This window comes from Serpula lacrymans (genome assembly GCF_000218685.1).
Source record: "Serpula lacrymans var. lacrymans S7.9 unplaced genomic scaffold SERLAscaffold_3, whole genome shotgun sequence".
Taxonomy (NCBI): domain Eukaryota; kingdom Fungi; phylum Basidiomycota; class Agaricomycetes; order Boletales; family Serpulaceae; genus Serpula; species Serpula lacrymans.
Window position 1 is genome coordinate 2,252,651 of NW_006763292.1, and position 18,250 is coordinate 2,270,900.

The window sequence follows — 18,250 nt, forward strand, 5'->3', positions numbered from 1 at the left end:
GTAAGCTGACTTTTCCAAGACCGGCCTTGTCCGGCGCCTCCCTTTTAGTGAAATTCAAAAAGAAAATAACCTAGTGGGCCCATGGATACGGGGTTCGGTTCAACAAAGACACAAGACCTCAGAAAAGTGTAGAGGGAAATTACATCGTGGAGGCAATGAAGTAGAGTACAAGAAATCACTATGTACAGCGAACCGACTTGTTTATTGCATCCCTTTCGCAGCGAGTCGCATGCCCTCCTGCACAGCAACAGCCTCTTCAACCCAAGGCAACCGGAAGAAATCGCTTCTTCTGAGCTCCTCTGCCCTGATTGTCGCCCCTTCACTTGGGCCACTCCCAAGAACACTCTCCAAGTCACGGGATTGCGACGCCAGCCACGTCTGGATGAATTCCGCTGGATCGCGAGCAAAACTTTGCAGAAACGTTCGCTTCAAATGAGAATTGTGAAGCGACTGTGCCAGGAGCGCGATCTATTCATAGCTTATGTCAGTGTTCGCAGATCTGGGACAGACAATAAAGAATCGTGCCTCGTCGTCAAGTTTATTTAGATCCTGCAGGCTCTCCTTACTCGTGTTGACTGTGACCGCCATTCTGTTCTTCAACGCAGTATCCTCCACTCGCACTTCAACATCCCATGCCGACGGCCGCTCAGGAGGTGGAATTGTGGGATTCAAAGTATAATGGAGGAGAACGGGGTCCGGAGGCATCAGATAGCGATTCACTAGTTCAGGGAGTTGTTGGAACACAACTGACTCCCCGCCAAAGATCTGGAACGTGGATTAGCTCAGAGCCACGACAGTTCGCATTAAAAATCACGTACAGGTCTCAAGTGGTCATCAGCACGTATTCTTCTGCGGTCGACCTTGTCTTGTAGGCCATTTATTTTGATGTAGTTCCAAAGCGTTTGAATCACACCTAACCGGCTCTCTTCCTTGATTCCCAAAACGTTCCCTACACGCAGGAACATGAGGTTACTTGGCGCATAAATCGCCTTTAGCACACACCTAGTTCTGGGCTAACTTTATACTGCTCTGGAAAGTGCTCAAGGTGTACAATAAGCCTAATTTTTGTTGGTATGTCGCCTGTTCGTCTTATAGTGAATCCATCGAGTGGTTGCGCATTAGAAGCACGTGGCCACTGTTAATGAGTCAGAAGTGAGTATTTTGACGCGAAGGAAGAGGATAAGCCCACCTCGAGAATATTTCCATCCGGATACAGAGCTGGATCACGGTCTAACTCAACAATCATCCTTTTGATGAATGTAGAGAATTTGCGTGGTACAACTCTATCTCTCGAACGTTGATTTGGAAGCTTTGTAGCACATATATTAAAAGGCGCACTCCTGTTAGCCTCTACACGTACCTCTAATAGTCTTCCTTCGATTTTAAATGCCCAAGCTGGTATTCCCTGCCCATTCTCAAAGTTGACTGTGAGATCTGTACCGTCGCCGAGCTCTCCGTTCTGCCATGCCTGTCCTGAGACGGTATGGCTTAAGAATATCCTTAATGTACGAGTGGTCTGTAAACAAAAGGTTGGATTCTGGTTAGAACGAGACCCAGGTTGGACAATAACGTACGGTGAGATTTCGCGCCAGTGCATCTTGGACTTCAACCTTTTTTCTCATCATGGTCCAATCTAACTTTCGTTCCATCTCCAGCAAGTCCTGGTACATTTTGGAATCATCTGCGAAGTCTGGCGTTTGTAGGAGTGCATTTGGTAGAGCTTTATCGGTAAGTTTACGCTTCCTGGAGGCAGAACTGCGTTCATTCCAAGTCATATGGGAGAGTGGGGAGCGTACTTTGCGGGTTTAAGGGCGTCCATAGCACAAGGACGAGCAGTTTGGATAATGAGGATATGTTTCAGCTAAGTTACAGTGGATGTAGACAAGGCTCGGACTTGACCGAGGCAGGCGACACATGACCCGCGGGATAAAATACGGGGCTACTAGTATACCTGCTCTCACTCTCTTTCACCTCACTGTCGCTACATACGAGTATACTACAACCCACTGCTTCCTTCTCTTTAGAATAGCTCCCTCTTCACCACCCTATGCTCTCTGTAATAAACAATTGGAGCTTATTCACAAAGACTTGGAAATGTAACGCTTTTTGTCACGTGATGGTGTCAATTGTGGATGAGCTTACAAAAATTCTGTCTCATAACTATCAAGCCTATAAAGAAAGCCAAGAATACAAAATACTAATGGTGCAGTTGTGCTACATATCAGAAATGAAAATATAAACGGTCTACTGGATTTTGTAAGTTAGACAGCCATCACGCACTAAAAATGTAAACGTACCAAAACACAGCAGATCACAAATTCAAGCTCTTTCCACTACTAAAGTCCTCATCGGTCAAGGCCCTCGCTTGCAATATTTTCCCTAGGTGAGTAGATCGGTAACCCAACCCTTTTCGACGTAATCCGATCAACGCCTTGAGAGACGGTATTGGGCTTTCCCTGAAGCGCGATACAGAAGCCACAGCCTGAGGACGATGACTTGGGTCAATAAAGCCATCAAAGTCCGTTTCCACGTTGTCACCCAGGTCACTTGTATAAATGCCTAGGAAACGACAGAGATTTAGGTACATGTCGTAATTCGACAGATACAGCTGGCCTGCCAGAATGTTTAGTTGAATTTTTGAGGGCACAGGTAGCAAGAATGGCGTGGACGTTGGTGGAATCATATAGAGAGTTAAATCATCGGTAGGTCTCATTGCCTTCGTGACTCTTGGGGTATAGAGGTGTAGTCGGACTTTGTTGCTTTTTCGTATCTCGGGAAGTAGCATATTAATCTCATAGGGACTGGTAATGACGAGCACAAGCGAATCCCGTCGTTGGCTGGAGATGATCCAGTTGCATGGGCGAACAAAATCATTTGCTTGGCTATATGACCGAAGTTTCACGGTCTTGGTGAAGTCTTCTGTTACAAGCAGATTCGGTGACCAAACATCATGTTCGGTGAACTCTGCGGCTGTGTGGCGCAAGGAAGAGAAGGCATGTTTGAATGCGCTAGAGCCAACAGCAATGCGACCAGTCCGAATGAAATACTGGACATCTCTGTGCATTTCATGCTCCGCAGCCTCTATTTTCGGAGGTCTTTCGATTTGTTGCTCTCGTTCGACTTCTTGAGCTACTTCTCTCTCTTGTTCCTCATCCATTCTGGCTTCAGAAGGCATTGACATCCCTAGTTGTTCGCATCTTTCACGAAGTTCGGGGACCTGAAGAGCTGGATGAGTCCCAGAGCTTTTAAGCCCATACATCTCTTCAAGAGTCCGGGATTCTCGCTGACGCCACGAGGATGCGAGTTCATCCGTATTCCCTTCCGTATTCCCTGAAGAAAATTCAGCCCACGACTTCGCCCGAGTTTGATGGTCTAGCCCTTGCTCTGCCCATTGAGACACACGTTGCTGGATATCTGAGCAGCTCTCGAACATCACCCAACGTAATACATCTGTCACATGGATTGATTCATCGGTACTCTTGCCAGCTAGTTTAGCGGCTTTTCGAATGCTCTGGTCAACCTCCAAAGGAGCAAAGAACATGACCGAATGACCGTTCCCCAATCGTCGCATACGCATGCAACCTATTTCAAAACAATTGACATTAGGACAAATGGATTTTTCGCAGCTATATTGCACAGACCTTGTGTAAGCCGGTCCTTTGTGACTCTTGGTCCTAACGTGACTCCTGCTCGGGAACCTTGAGGCAGCTTCACGTCTGTGCCCCTGGTATGTGCATCATCCAGATAGAGCAAACACTGATCTATTTGCTGGTTGAACGGGGAGGAAATGAAGGATTCTACGTTCCCTTTACGATCTAGGACCTGCATTTCATCATTATCGCCGAAGAATATTGCTGCCTGAGCGTCCTTCTTCAGGAAAAGCCAGAGAGCCACCAACTCTTTATTTCGTAATTCAAGCATCTGCGCCCCAACGTCAAGCAATACCCGAATTTCTGGATTTTGTGCTACGAGAAGGTTCAAAAAGTCTTCTGTGGATGCACGCGCTCCCTCTGTTCCAGATGTACACGTGTAGTGATCGTTTTCATCTTGCAGCAGATAGTTGAGTACTTTTGCATTCGTTAATAGCTGCTGAGGGAGGCCATTTTGTGAAATCGACGTTGGAAGAAGATAGCGATTGTCGTTCGTTCCACTGAAACCTGTGGTGACATGGTCTTTCCTTTCTGCAATGTCCCAACCAGAAGTTAATAGCTTGTGGGGGAACTCCTTGGCCTGCTTTGGAAACACGACGCGAGCGAGATAAAAATCAATGACAGCCTGACTACATCGGAATAATGGACTGAAATAAGTCTGGCGTTGCTCCACAGATTTTGGATTGACACCAGCCAACTGGCGAAGGGATTCTGGCAATTGGTCGTCATAACCGTTAATCCAAGTCTCGTACTCCAAGGCCGGGTTATCGGATTTATAGAGGAGTTCGAAACATACATCCAGTTGACTTTCAGACAGGCCCCCATAGTAATAGCTGAGGCACGTTAAGGCGACTGCAACATCAGGGTGCCCAAATTCCGCTCTATGGGCTGGAACATCTTTGGCACGATACGGAACAGCGAGGAGAGATCGATTCAAGTCCAAACCGTAATTAACTCTCCACCGTTTGTCCTTTAGAGCATATAAGAGTATGCCATGTGCTAGAAGTCCTCGAAGGTGCAATAAGCCTTGCCATAATCCACTGCCTTGAGCATATTGCCGGATCTCGTCCGTGGTCTCTGCAGATAAGTTGACATCTTCGACGAACGTTGCCACAGAGGGACGTATAGCTGCCGGAATTTGAGTAAAGTTGTAGTTTGGGAGTTCACCCTGGAGTACTCGTTTCGTGATCAGAGAAATGAGTGCAGTTCCGGCAACAGATTGAAGTATACTAATCGACGGGAAGGAAGCAGGCGAGCTTTGTTGTATTTGTATCCCTAGTGGATACTCATCAGCTACCTTGTGGACGTTCTTTTTCACAAGCCAGAATAATTGCTGCATTGTCGTCCATCTTTCCGGAGAACCTTCCAAGTGATTTTGAAACCCGACAGTATACAACAGCTGATAGCGGACATGCAGAATCTCGTCACTTTCGTCAAGTATGTCTCGGGTATGCATGTCCAGCCACTTCTGAGAGTCAAGCAATGCATCAGCGAGTACCGAATCTGGAAGCAGTTGCTGTTCGATACTCATTAGCTTGTAAGAAAGTATATGGTCGGGCTGTGCCACCCAAATACCGCCAACCCGCAAGCACTCCTTGTACATTCCACGGATAATTGCTGCATTGTTTGTGTCGAGCTTGACGGAGCGCGAGAACGGCAGATAAAAGATGCGTCGATTTGTGAGTCCACTCAGCCGCTCGACCAGTGATTGAAACATTTGGACGGCTAATGGCTTCAGTACAACCACTCTTACTAATTTATTCCCGTCCGCCAACGTAGCAGCAACTATTGGAACGATGACTGAAGACTTCCCTTCACCCATAAGGAGCTGAAGCGTTGTGTTTTTGCTTGAAGTTGGGCAGATCATCTCCAGTGCAATGTCAGCTTGGACGCGACGCACAAGAAAATGACTCTCGATCTGTATCGAAATCAGGTCAATATCCCGGAATTAGTCAACACAGATATACCTGAATCAAAAGCCAATCAGTATGCTCCATCGTGTCCCATCCATCACCATTTGTGTTTTCTAACTCTTTGAAAAAATCTTCATGTTTCTCATTCATAGCAAGGGCTATCAGGCGCTGTGAGCGCTGGAAGAGGAGGAGGGCATTCGCAAGAGAAATGATAACTCGCTTCCATTCTATTGGTAAAGGTGTAGAGGCGGGGCGGAGTTTTTCGAGGAGGGACCTCGCTGTAATCCGAGGCCACTGCCCAGCATGGAACATAGTCTTATCATAGATACCTGCGGGGGATAGAGCTTTCTGTATTGTGTTTAGAGTGTTTCGGTAGTGATCGCCACACTGTTGACGATGGAACTCGAGCATTGCAAAGGAAAACGGTATCAACGGGGCAAATGTATCCGAAACGGATTGTTCTAAAGCAATTCGACTGTCGTCCAGGCTATTTCCGTAAAGTCGATGGAAGATATCATTGTTTCTCTTAAACTCGGAAAGAAGCACTCGAAGCCTTTTGGTATTTATTAGGTGGCCTAGACTTGCCATAGAGTCGAGATGACGCAGTGGTTTCGGCGGTCTGTTCAAATCTGGTGCATTATTACTGAAAAGCCCGGCGAACGAAATGACCGCAGATTCGGAAGGAGGTTTGTGTGCTTGTTTAGCAAAACGGTATGGCTGAGAGTCTTGTACCTCAGCATCTAAAAGATGACTATCCAAAACACTCTGAACGCGCATGATATGATCCCTCAAACGTGCATTGCGATACCAGCTACGAAACAATTCGGTGGATTTGACCAGGATTTCGTCAAGGTCAAATCGAAGGGAAAATTGACGTAGTGTTGGGCGGGATAACTCTTCGCATGGCCATTGCTCAAAAAAGTAATCAACCAACCCACTTGCAGCTAAGTCTTGCTGTTTTTGATATGTAGAATAACGACGCCGTTGTAACGATTGCTCGTCTTCATTTTTTCGAGCTTCCAGATAGGCTTCAGAACTAGAATGGAAGGGACTATCATGAGATCGGATAGTTGTCAACAGGATTTGTTTTTGCGGCTCGAATCCAGATGACAAATTATACGACATGTACGTCGGAGGATCCAGTCTACCGAACTGGGGAACCACTGCGAATGCCAGCAGTACGGGGATCAAGTGCTGACTTTCCAGAGAGCCGTATGCTATAGCGGGAAGCGAAAATAGAAGCGGGTACCGGCAGTCCATTCCTGAACTGCTACGGCAAAGGTCGAATATGGACAACCAAACTTTGGGAAGATCGAGCTGAAACCAATCACAAGTGTAACCCAAACTTCTCAGTGCGTCCTCGCTCTGTGCACCACTCAACTCTTTCCCCCATCCCTGAAACAGCTCCATTAATTTTACTTGAGATGAAGTAGTCACCTTGGGAGGCCATTGGTAAATCATTTCAGAGAACCGAAATACCGAGGCCTCTTTGTGATCACAAGTATGTCTAGCCTTGTATTCCACATCTCGACTATCGGGAGGAAGCGGTCTAGCATATTCCTCAGGATATAGCAGAGCATTGCGAATGGCAGCACGCTCGAGAAGATGGGCATTAAACGTTGGTTTGCGTAGGGGCTGACGGGCGTTGTCATGGAAAATTTGAAGACAGGTCGCGTAATTGAGTATGGAGTTTGCGCATGTGAGCAGTCCATGATGCTGTGCGGTGGGCGCAAGAGATAGGGACCACCCCACTTTTTCCATGCATTTTAAGTGCTCTGGATAATATGTACGGGATGGAGTCAGGGAAGCAATCTGGTGCAAAAGTTCTACGTCGCTTGAACTGAGAGCCTGGAATGATTGTAAGCTTGCTGAACTTAGATCATGCAGGGCCTCCTCCGTGCCCGTATGTCCGGTTAGGGAATCTGGTAAACAATGGCTGCTAACGGCATGTAGGTAGGCTTTATAGAGCTTGTTTGTTAGGCTCACGTTCCCAACAAGACAACCCAGCTCGGTGTCAATTTTATATATGTGATATTGGACTCGAGAATGTTGCTTTGTATTTATGTCGACTGTGATGTGGTGCCCATGTGACGCGCAAGATAATTTCCCGTGGGGAATGATGATACACCGCGTCCGGGGAAGTAGCTTAGCTTGTGGATCGCTGGGTATAAGCAACAATTGGTTGCGAATGCCTATCAAAGTGCCTGCAGACTGGTTCGTATCCACTATCATTCCACGAAGATTTTGACATTGGAGGTGGCCATCGTTATCGACAAAGAACGAAAGACCAAGTCGAGGCAATTCCGCAAATAATGTATCAGAACCAAATGGTCCTACTGTCCGAGAAGTAATGAGATGGTATTTCGGGTATTCCAGAGCTTCCAAGCGAGCTGAAACAACTTTGCACGTAGGGCTACGAACATCAACCAAAGTTTCAAATGTTGCGATGCTCGTTCCCAATGGTCTCCGCATTGAAGATTTTTCATCTAGAGAAAAATATATCCGCCAGTTGCTTGGTATCATTTGCCAAGCATTGTTACTGGGACGAATCTCAATTTCACGAGTACCGATGTTAAGCCAATGTACATGACCACCAACCAACAACTCCGGTAGATCGCCAGAGAAATTTTGAGAAGGAATCAGTTCAGAAACTTGGGCTGAGCTCTGTGTGACAGTTTTCGTTCGAATCACAAGCACTTCATCGTCTGTCATTGCAAAATACACCTGTCATGAGTGTTATATTTAATGGACTTGACAAGCGGAAAGCACTAACCTGGTGACCATAAAAGCTACTACGCATTGCAAAATCCATGCCAGGCATATCCGCAGGGATAACGCTCGATACTCTCTGACAATTAAATAGTTAGAGCTAGTGCATTAATAAAAGGGGACGACTATATGCTTACTTGGCCAAATACTAAGCGATAAGTTGGATGCTGAATGTAACTGAGAGGAAGGTGGCCTAAAGGTTTTCCATCAATTAGAAGGCGACCTTCCAATACATTGTAGTGCAGACACTGAGACTGCTGGTTATCTGCATTTGAAGTTGAAGACGACAACCAGTTTTCATTTGGGTACTCTAAGTTCTGCCAGGGGCTTCCCGGGCGATATCCATGCCATATGGATAATATGGCTGTATCAAAGCCGGTCCTATCTTCTTGTATTCGTCGCGAAATCTCATTCTCTAAGGAATGTGATAAGCGCCTTTCACGTTCTACTAAAATCTTCGAGTATGAAGGTAATTGATCGAGGTCTGGAGGCAGGTTATTATATATAATGACAGCACATTGAATGAAGGCGGCGACATCATTCGGGCGAGAAAGGAGGAATGGCAGATGATGGGGATCGACATCGTAGGTGGCACGACATGTTGCTGCCATATCGCGAACACGGGACTGGAAATCCTTGCTTTGAGTATCACCATCTCCGGCTTCTTCTAGTTTTATAGATAATTGATTCACCCATTGAAATGTGGTACAGCGAACTTCTCGTAAAAGGCAATATATTTTCTGCTTCACGTCCTCGTCCAGAGCTGACGATAGCAGGCGACACGCTAAGATTGTGATAATCCTCATGGAAGCGCCTTCTAGCCAATTGTCTTCGATACTCGACTTAAGGATTTGCAATTCTCCCAGCAGTGCGTGGCCAAATTCTGAGTTCTCCAATTCCTCGTGCCAAGTCCAACGGCTATGAGCAGACAACGGACCCACTTGCCAAACTGTTTGCATTATCAATATCCCCACCTCTACTTGACGAAAGCTAAATGTTTGAGCACGCAGTTCTCGCAGAACGTTGAGCCACTGCAACAGTGGCCCACTACGTAATGCTCCAAACGCCATGTACTCGTGGATATTGAGATCTTGATGGCAGGTTGATTGACCAGCAATGATGTCGTTGTGAGTATGACGTGTCCCATTCACCGCATACTGAAGATTCGCATATGGTCCAGAAGGCAAAACGAAGGTACAAAACCGCGATATACGAGTGCAATGAGAAAATGAATTTGCAGCCCATTTATGCCCCAATTTATCGTAAATTTTGAAAGACAGACCATTATTGACGCAAACTTCTCGAATACTCGACGGAATTTTAACATCCCGATAGTGAGCGATCGTGAACGGTTTTGTGATAGATGCCAACGTAATTCGTTGATAGAAGTCATGAGTCATATATGTCGACAGTGCCAAGTAACTGGGCAATATTGTATGGGGTGAAACTGCAGACGGGCGATCCTCCGGTGGCGTGCAAACATCCACGAGGAGGTGGAAGGTTGCTGACCTCCAAGCAGCGAAAGTAGCCGGGCAGTCCAGCTCGAAAACTACCGCTTTGGCACACGAGATATCCTCGGGTAGCGGCCATTCGTGTACATCTATCCTCAAATTTTGATAGTGGTTTTCTAGTGAACACTTTTCGCAAGCCCTACTGTGGTATTCACGCCCAAGATTATTGATGTAATGCGTGTGCTGAAGACGCATAGCCCTGGCGTACAGGGATGAATGTAGGGTATTCTGTCGATCCAATTGTGCAAGTGTCAAGTTCCTCTCCTTCGTTGCATCCTTTTCTATTTTTTCCTTCAACAAAATGTGTTTCTCGGAAGATTCGAAGAACCTGATCGAAAATGTGTCACGATTAGCTTGATTTGTGAAAACGGTCCAACCAGTATGACAATTTTGATGCCGACTGCGCAGATGCTCCTGGATAAGCTGTAATCTGCCCAATGAGCCGGCTTTGCGTAAAATCAACGACTCCGATAAACTGATGGGAATCTCGGGCGAATATTCGGCCAACATCTCATGCTCATCAACGGCTATTTTATCAAGTGCGACCCAAAGCTCCAAAAGAGTAAGGATCATGATTGACAAGTCTTCCGGATTTTCTGCATAGAGTTTTCGCGCGAGCTCTGAGTATCTTGCCATGCAGTCTGAGATTGCCATGCAGGCTGAGGAACGATTACTTGGGATGACATCAGCGACCCAATCGTCTATGTCGCCCTCAACGGCCAGCTCAAAGTCAGCTAAAGCCACGTATGCATCGCGCCCAGTTGCCTGGCCTAGTAGAGAGCTTCCTCCAGCAGACAGATATGCATCAATAGAACGATATCGGGAAGGACTCTGAGGCTCCCAAGACGAGGGCTCTCGAGGTGATTGATCTAACAGAGCATTGGTGAGATACTGACGGCTGTTGTTCAAGGACAAGCGTGTGTCTTCGTCAACCTTGAACTTCTTCGGCTGCCAGTCTGGTGACTTCGCCTGGGCATCCTGCACTAGGTCCCAACGCTTCTGTAACAGCGTCTGAACCTGCTCCGCCGTCCGATTGACCATGTCTTGCAAGAAAGGCGGGGCAGTTGAGCCCAACTTGTAGAGGCGGCGGCAGACTTTGGCTCTCATGTAGTACAACACATCGCTCTGCAAATCAGACTCCAGCCCTGACATCAATATCCGCTGCATGAAGAGCACCATAAACGACTTGTACTGTCCTAAGCCGTCCGTTTCCCGTGTTAGAGTAGTCTGTAGAGCTACTCTGATCACGAGCCAGAGCGGCGATCTACGCCAGGGCAGTTTTGTATTACTCCATAAAACTTCATCTCTGATTCTTTTTTGAATACGGAGCACATCCGCTTTCCTCCCGATTCCACGTAGGATACCGGTAAGGAATTCAGTGATATAACGCGGATGAGTCGTATCCCTTTCCTCTCGTACGGTTGAACCAGCCTTGGTTGTAGTGGGTGCAGAATCGAGTATATTTTCGTCCATCTGCGAGAGAAAGGATGCTAGCTCTGCAAGGAACCTCATATCATAGACAATGCTGGACGGAACTGATATGGCTGTCCCTGGGTACGAGCAAAGGAGCTTCCCTGCAGTACCTATGACGGCGGCAGCCGTCGGTGACACTTCAAAGCTTTCGAAAGTCACATCGTGATCACTTCTACGAAGGACCACGCCGGCATTTTGTGCCCGGATGAAATATACAAGAAAGCCTTTGTAGACGATTCAGTGAAATGTGGCGGTGGACTAGCATGCTAATCCTACCTCCGTAATGCAGCCCTTCCACCTGCGCTATGATCTTTTTTGTGGATAGTTTCTGGAAGCTGATAGACTCGTGGAGGTGGCGTAGCATATCAATGATATATTTCCACTTATCACTGCGATAGAGATTCTGGAACTCTACTGCGGCCTGCAAAACAGAGCCGCAGAGATCCTGATCTCCTTCGATGCTATCGTCATACTTTTCCGGTAATTTGGGAGGACAAAATACATGGTGGATAATGTATTCAAGGCGATCCTCTAATTCGTGAGGATCATCTGAAACAAACATAGTTGCGATATGAGTTTATAACAAGTCGGGTGGCGATATGGTCACGATAGTAGGGGAGAGAATTTGGAGTCGAAGGAATGGAACTCACTAAATATATATAAGTACTACACAATAACAAGATCAAAGCCGCGCCCACAAAGCCTCGAGGTGTCCTCGTGCTAGCCTAGATGCCTTCTATGGCGAGTTTCATCAGCTACGAGCGATTGTGATTGCGCCCAAACCGAATGCTACGACCGTCGTCATACGGGCGCTGTCAAGACCTTGTAACTGGAAATTGAATGAGTACAAGAGCTGGAGGTCATGACCATAGCAAAAACGGATAAAAACGCAAAAGGAAAGGCTGCGGAAGAAGTGATATAGAGCAATAAGGGCGATGCTATGCCACTCTGTTGACCGCTTTAGTATTATGATGGTATGAATTGATGATAAGAAAACACGTGTGTAGGCGCTCACCTTGTTATTGGGCTTACCATGTACGACAGTTAACAGAAGTCCATTCCGTGATACCCATGGACACCTGAAGAGTGAAGATAGAAGCTGAAACGACATTACACTCATGCTGGCAAACAATCAATACTGCAAACAATAGATATTAGTTGTAAGCGCGCTCACTGGAGTCCCATTTGTCAACATTGACATTCCTTGACGTCCTCACGAAATTGACATGAACGTTATATGATGGTATCGACATGGTAGTAGAAAAACAGAATCTTGCTTTGGCAATATTCACTGACTTTCAAATTGTTGTCCGTGACGCATCTCCGTTTGATTCACGATATTCACATTCCGCCATCGCCCAAAGTACCTAACCCAAGTCTCCTAGGAAGGTAGTAGACCCAAATAGCATATACAATATATAGATTACAGATATCCTAAAAACTACCATCCCGACTTTAGCGTTTCATCACCCATTGGGAAATTTGATCGCATATTTATATGTTGATCTTCCTGAGAATTTTAAATCCCAACGAGTAGCGCCGTATTCCCTAGTTTGCCCATCGAGCGTCAAAGTATCGGGCCAAGGGTTTGGCTGACCAGGTATGTCCACTAAGCCTATGGTGAGCCTACAATATGCTGATAACCTATAAAGTCTCGTACTGCAACGAAAACAGCACACAGTGAGCGTTATATATACATATATACGAGACAGCATTGCATTCATAGTGAAGCATACTCACTTCTCTACCGTCGTACTGAGTAAATGTCGTGTGTCCACGGAACCTTAAGTCGGTAATGACCGCAGTGCTAGAGCTAGTCGAGGAATGCAGCAGTTTTGCATGGGAATGTCTGATATTTAGTCTGCAATAAAAAGAGGCTCAGAAATAGCTCGTAAAAATACCTGAAAACTCACGACGCAAGTACTGAGTTTGCGTAGACTGTCGACAAGGCAGATGTAAGCCTGATTGAAATAGTGGTAGAACTAGAATCGTACGCCTTGTTTGAATTAGCACCACCCCCAGCCAAGTGGGACTGTCAGGAATCAAAAACATCTAAAGGTCTCGCATAAATAAATCCCAGCTTGAAGCGTTACGAAGCTAAATATACCATGATCATCGTAATCACTTCAATGAAGCTGTGAAAAGTAGTTAACGACTCAGTGGACTCTGTACATCATAATTAATCATCCTCACGAGGTAAGTCCACCAGCCCCTATAGTATACACAAACAAACGATGGATAAGTCGGCGCATCCTGCCAAATCTGTTGAGTAATCAAAGAGCGATATGCTCACAATCACGCTTACTGAGGAAGCCCAGATCGCCCTGGATGTAGATAATAAACAAAGGCGAAAACTATCATAGCATCGCCCACGAGGGACGTAACATTGCCTACAACACCCAAAGCCTGGCCTTCATTTCAGTTACAGTATATGTAACCAGATAGAATGTCATTTACGTAGGCATGTTGTCTGTTCTCAGACCACGATTTGTAGTAAATCAGACTGAAAGTCTAATCAATTAGCTGTTTTGGATACACGAATAATTAGATTCCTAACCTGAAGACGCAAAAGCTGATGCCAACACCTTATAGTAAGTGTCGGATTAACACCACAAACATGAAAATATTTCAACATCAACGTACCAAAGCGAACAGAGGCAAAAATAACCTTGATACAGGAGTTAGCACTAAGTAACAGCGGTATAAACTACATTTACCAGAAAGATCGTAATCCACATCTTGCCGCCGACTATGCACGTTGAAAGCATTATACAAGCAATGAATCCCGCTGATATAGCTACTCACGCTTCCATATTCGCCAGATGTAGTATCTTAATAGAAGAAATGTCTTCAGCAAATTCTTCAAAATTTTACTCGAGACTTCACTTACAAGTTATTCACATAATTAAGAAGCATCTTGTGATAACGGTGAATTTAATAAGCAAAGCTGTTGCTTGAAAATAAACTCACGCCGGTCATGAATGTTACCTTGCAAACACATGTTTTTAGCTGTTCCCTATATAACCGATTAATGAAAAAGCTCACTGCAAATCGTCTGGAACCCAATATCGGTAAGATTTCCTGAAATATGATAGAGAACTGCCTGGCGCACCGATGGATGGTATACAATGATTCCACATTTGAGAAATTCTGAATTAAATAGCAGTCAATGGTGCTGAGTGAAAGTCCTGTATATACAGTTTCCAGAAACCTGGATATGACGCGTTTGAATAATCGTAGGCTCTATCAACACCATGATCGGATGAATTTTACTAACCATATGATATACACCTATAAAAAAAACTTGAGATCGATCGTTCAGATCAGCAGCTATGGATAGAGTACTCACCATGACTTTTATTGTGAGTCTATCCTTTGGATAATTTCGAAGATAAAAAAACGTTTGATAGCAGGTCATACCATACAGCCTGCCAATCCAGTTGAATGTGGTCAGCGATGCTCAAAGAAAGTCACCGAGTAACAAACGTACATCGCACCAATCAGAGAACCCAACAAGGGCCCCCGCATAATCATAGCTGCAGGGGACGACATATTGACAAACCTTGGGAAACTTGAATGAGCGGCAGCACATCTACAGTCAGAAACACCACAAATGTTGGAAACCTAGAGACATTCTTCAATATATACGCTCGGAACCAAACCAGTGTCAATCCATTATTAGAACTACGCCGAATCCATCCATATCATCCCGGCGGGAGTACTCAACACTTATTCACTACGGACACGGCTTCCATGCCAAACGTCATGATATCAAACTCACATGTCACCTGAACGGCAGTTGTGACACTCCACTCCTGAGGTTTGATGTGGACACTCACGCCGGTTTCTGCACAGGGAAATACATGATCACCCGGTGCCATGTTACACAAACAAAATAGATGGTTACATTGTCCTCGGAATACTGTCACAGGCAGCAGAATCTTCTGTGGTTGAAATTCTACCTTCGACAAAGACGCGTCGTGCCCTCTCCCATTTCAGCCAAGGCTCGTTCCCTCGTACGATTCTGGCACGTACAACCTGGTATAACCTCATTTCAAGATACTCCAGCGCAAGGTTTGCGCAGATGACAGCAAGGTTCACACACCGGCTATAACTTGAGGTCAAATGGGCGTCTATCGGGTGAACAGCTGAGAAGGAAAGGCCTGGAGAAGTAAGGACAGGAGGTAATGGCTGTGTGCGCACGTGCTGGGATAGCCGGAGAAGTCTGGAGAGTGGTTGTATGTGGCTTACGGTCAAACCTCTTACGAGATGAGAGGAAAAGAGTTCTTCAAATAACTCCGCTGAAGAAGTCATGAACAGATGTTCTGATTTATTTCCTAGCAGAAGAGCATGTTTTGCAGAAGGTGACATCAAGCAAATGGTGTAAAAACGCGAAGAAAGGAAGTGGATGGTGATATGACGACATAGGCCACATGCTTCGGAGTTGTTTTTTTGGAAACTCGGAGCCAAAACCACTGGTAGAATTGATGGGTTCGCTGACACCAGAGTGATGGTGATAGATGTTTCATCCGCTCGACGCCCCAAGTAGCTGCAGACTCGTTTCTTAGCGTATACCTCGAGCAGTCCCTCATCCTGCCATTTCATACCACCTTCTAAGGGTATATCATCACCTGAGACTGATGTCCTGTTCACAGGGTATGGTTCTGGTCGTATAAATACGTCCAGACGTTTACGGTAATGAAGAATATATGCTTGGTATAAGATGCGTGGCATAGAAAGCAATAGAGTGAAAGGCATGCTACAGAGCGTCCTCAGAAGGTTCGGTGTTGTCAGCGGAGAAGAGGATGTCGGGCGGAGAAGAGCTGTGAGTTTGAGAGGCCCGCAGCTCTCTAGCGAATGGCCTTGATCTTGATCTGTGTCTGGTGCAGGTTCCAAGGCTGCATGGAAATGGATGCGCACGCAGGGACGAGGAGGGCTGTTTTTCGGGTGCGAGATACTGGAGCAAGGTGGATGCGAGGGTGACTTGATGGACACCGTATAATGACCGGATCGGTCATTAAATGGTGATACGTGGAACATTCGAGGAATAGCTTTCCACTCGTGGTCGAAACTAGGATATCCGGTGATTCATTTAGTTTAGGTTTCTGCGCATATGGCCACTCCAGATAACAGAACTGACCCTTTGGTTGGTGTTGTCTCTTCATCCTTTCCAATTTCTAACAAGTAGACGTGGCTTTCTCCGAATGTATTATGAACCTCGAGCCACGCTGCTTTTTAGTGCCAACATCAAAGGTAGTCGGATGCTTACCTCGAGGACCACGACCCACAGTTCAGCAGACCGCTTATAGCAGAAATACACAGTGAGGGGGTTAATACCCTCGAATCCAAAGAAACTGGGCATGGTCATCATCCAAGCATCTTCAAAAAGTCCTCTATCGTAACCTCTGCTTGACAGAACATGGAGCAACTTGTCTAGTATCGTCCTCCTGCTATGCGAAGGCTGGAGGTATCCACGAGGACGCAGACCGGTTATTGTGCCCCAAACTCGGCCATAACCAAAAAGGCATCCATAGACGAGATCTAAGGAATGTTCTTCCAATGCACGAACAGACAACAGCATGGACACAGTAGGATATGTGAATGAATGAGTTGCTTCTACTGGAAGAAACCTGGCATGAGTGACTTGGTTCTGCAGCACGTATCCTTGAGGGCAAGTTGAGGGTTTGCTGGCGGACATGAATCTATGAATATGGTAGAATATGGACAGAAAGCAGGGGGCAAGTGCCACACAGAGAACATACAATGCGGATTGCATGGTGGTTGTATTGAAAGAGCATATCCTGTCAGACCCACAGACATCGTGGCGGCAATGGTGTAAGGATTCGATCCAGTCCCAGTTATGTAACTGCCATTTCGACACAGGTGACGCGACCGTCTCGGTGCAGCCACTTTTGAGTTAGTATTGGTGGCAACAAATACAGAATTCGACATAACCAGAGGGCATCACCCACGCACGATAATCCTGTCTTTATTAACATCTATTATCTGGGTTGGACATGCTTGCGGTGCCAGTGGAGGAAAGCAAGGCTCAGCGTTTGCAGAGACAGCAGGCGCGTTTCAGAGATCGCGGAGGGTACGCGCTCCAGCTATTACTTCATTTCATTCCATGTAACCCAGACCATGCATTTATCTACAGAATATTCGTGCCAGCCGCGAAAAACACGTTAATCGATATCCTGTTGTCTCGCACAGTCTCTGGAGAATCACCCCCAAAGAGCCGAGAGTCCGCTGACAGCTCTTATCAGAGCCCGTCTCCACTTCAAGGAAAAGGCCCTTCCGCCAGTAAACACGATGAGATTCAGGAAATAGTCAAAGGCGACAAGGCTCTTTCTAATAAACACGATCATGCACCCGTCACCGAAGCTCCTTTGCCAGCACCAAAGAAACGAGGTCGGAAGGGCACCACCCAAGCCGTGGCAGGTTAGCTGTTATCTCGCTCAATGTCGTCCTCATACTCCAGTTCTCACTATTCCTAAAGGACCGTCGAAACTCAAAAAGGCTCCTGCCAAACGCAGGGGGAAAGCCGTAAATTCAGCAAAGGGAAAAGCTAAAACAGAACCAAGTAAGTCCAACTTCACGCACACATACTATGGTTCCTTTATTAAGATATGTTTAGATGAAAGTGTGCCTACATCTACTACAACAACATCCGTGCCAAAGCGAAAAGGGAAAGCACCAAAAGCTAAACCAATCGTAGAAAAGTTGCGAGGTAAGCCTATCACAAGCACGAACATAAGTCGTACTTCCACTCACGAACCGCAGATACATTGGACGCTGAACCAGCACAAACCAAGCGAAAAGGCAAAACGTCAAGACCTAAACCACCAGATGCTGAAGATGTCGAATCTAGTGAGTAGTTCAGTTCTCGACGGTGAATATATGCTAATGCTAATGATCTTAGATGACGAGCACA

At 46.1% G+C, this 18,250-nt stretch overlaps 5 protein-coding genes across 5 annotated transcripts; 1 reads left to right on the forward strand and 4 right to left on the reverse strand.

The window, feature by feature from the left end:
• Nucleotides 1–124: 124 nt before the first annotated feature.
• On the reverse strand, nt 125–1,628 carry SERLADRAFT_459225 (uncharacterized protein; the record flags this gene model as incomplete). Its single annotated transcript, XM_007314739.1, has 7 exons — nt 125–468; nt 526–765; nt 819–949; nt 1,003–1,135; nt 1,190–1,309; nt 1,361–1,516; nt 1,575–1,628. The coding sequence occupies 7 exons, from the start codon at nt 1,623–1,625 to the stop codon at nt 202–204; spliced, it is 1,098 nt and encodes a 365-aa protein (XP_007314801.1).
• Nucleotides 1,629–2,311: 683 nt separating this feature from the next.
• On the reverse strand, nt 2,312–11,878 carry SERLADRAFT_434526 (uncharacterized protein; the record flags this gene model as incomplete). The annotated part of the gene is made up of 6 exons (XM_007314740.1): nt 2,312–3,582; nt 3,642–5,568; nt 5,618–8,287; nt 8,337–8,411; nt 8,470–11,540; nt 11,593–11,878. 6 exons carry the CDS (start codon nt 11,876–11,878, stop codon nt 2,312–2,314), a joined length of 9,300 nt encoding a protein of 3,099 aa, XP_007314802.1.
• Nucleotides 11,879–12,960: 1,082 nt separating this feature from the next.
• Nucleotides 12,961–14,868, reverse strand: SERLADRAFT_406093 (uncharacterized protein; the record flags this gene model as incomplete). Its single annotated transcript, XM_007314741.1, has 15 exons — nt 12,961–12,975; nt 13,057–13,129; nt 13,230–13,348; nt 13,510–13,578; nt 13,622–13,640; nt 13,960–13,984; nt 14,122–14,147; nt 14,207–14,232; nt 14,287–14,304; nt 14,362–14,371; nt 14,429–14,466; nt 14,515–14,527; nt 14,594–14,607; nt 14,666–14,744; nt 14,807–14,868. The coding sequence occupies 15 exons, from the start codon at nt 14,866–14,868 to the stop codon at nt 12,961–12,963; spliced, it is 606 nt and encodes a 201-aa protein (XP_007314803.1).
• A 24-nt stretch (nt 14,869–14,892) lies between these two features.
• SERLADRAFT_366315 (uncharacterized protein) lies at nt 14,893–15,108 on the forward strand (the record flags this gene model as incomplete). The annotated part of the gene is made up of 1 exon (XM_007314742.1): nt 14,893–15,108. The coding sequence occupies one exon, from the start codon at nt 14,893–14,895 to the stop codon at nt 15,106–15,108; it is 216 nt and encodes a 71-aa protein (XP_007314804.1).
• A 111-nt stretch (nt 15,109–15,219) lies between these two features.
• SERLADRAFT_434527 (uncharacterized protein) lies at nt 15,220–17,092 on the reverse strand (the record flags this gene model as incomplete). The annotated part of the gene is made up of 4 exons (XM_007314743.1): nt 15,220–16,387; nt 16,457–16,533; nt 16,586–17,018; nt 17,079–17,092. 4 exons carry the CDS (start codon nt 17,090–17,092, stop codon nt 15,220–15,222), a joined length of 1,692 nt encoding a protein of 563 aa, XP_007314805.1.
• Nucleotides 17,093–18,250: the final 1,158 nt, after the last annotated feature.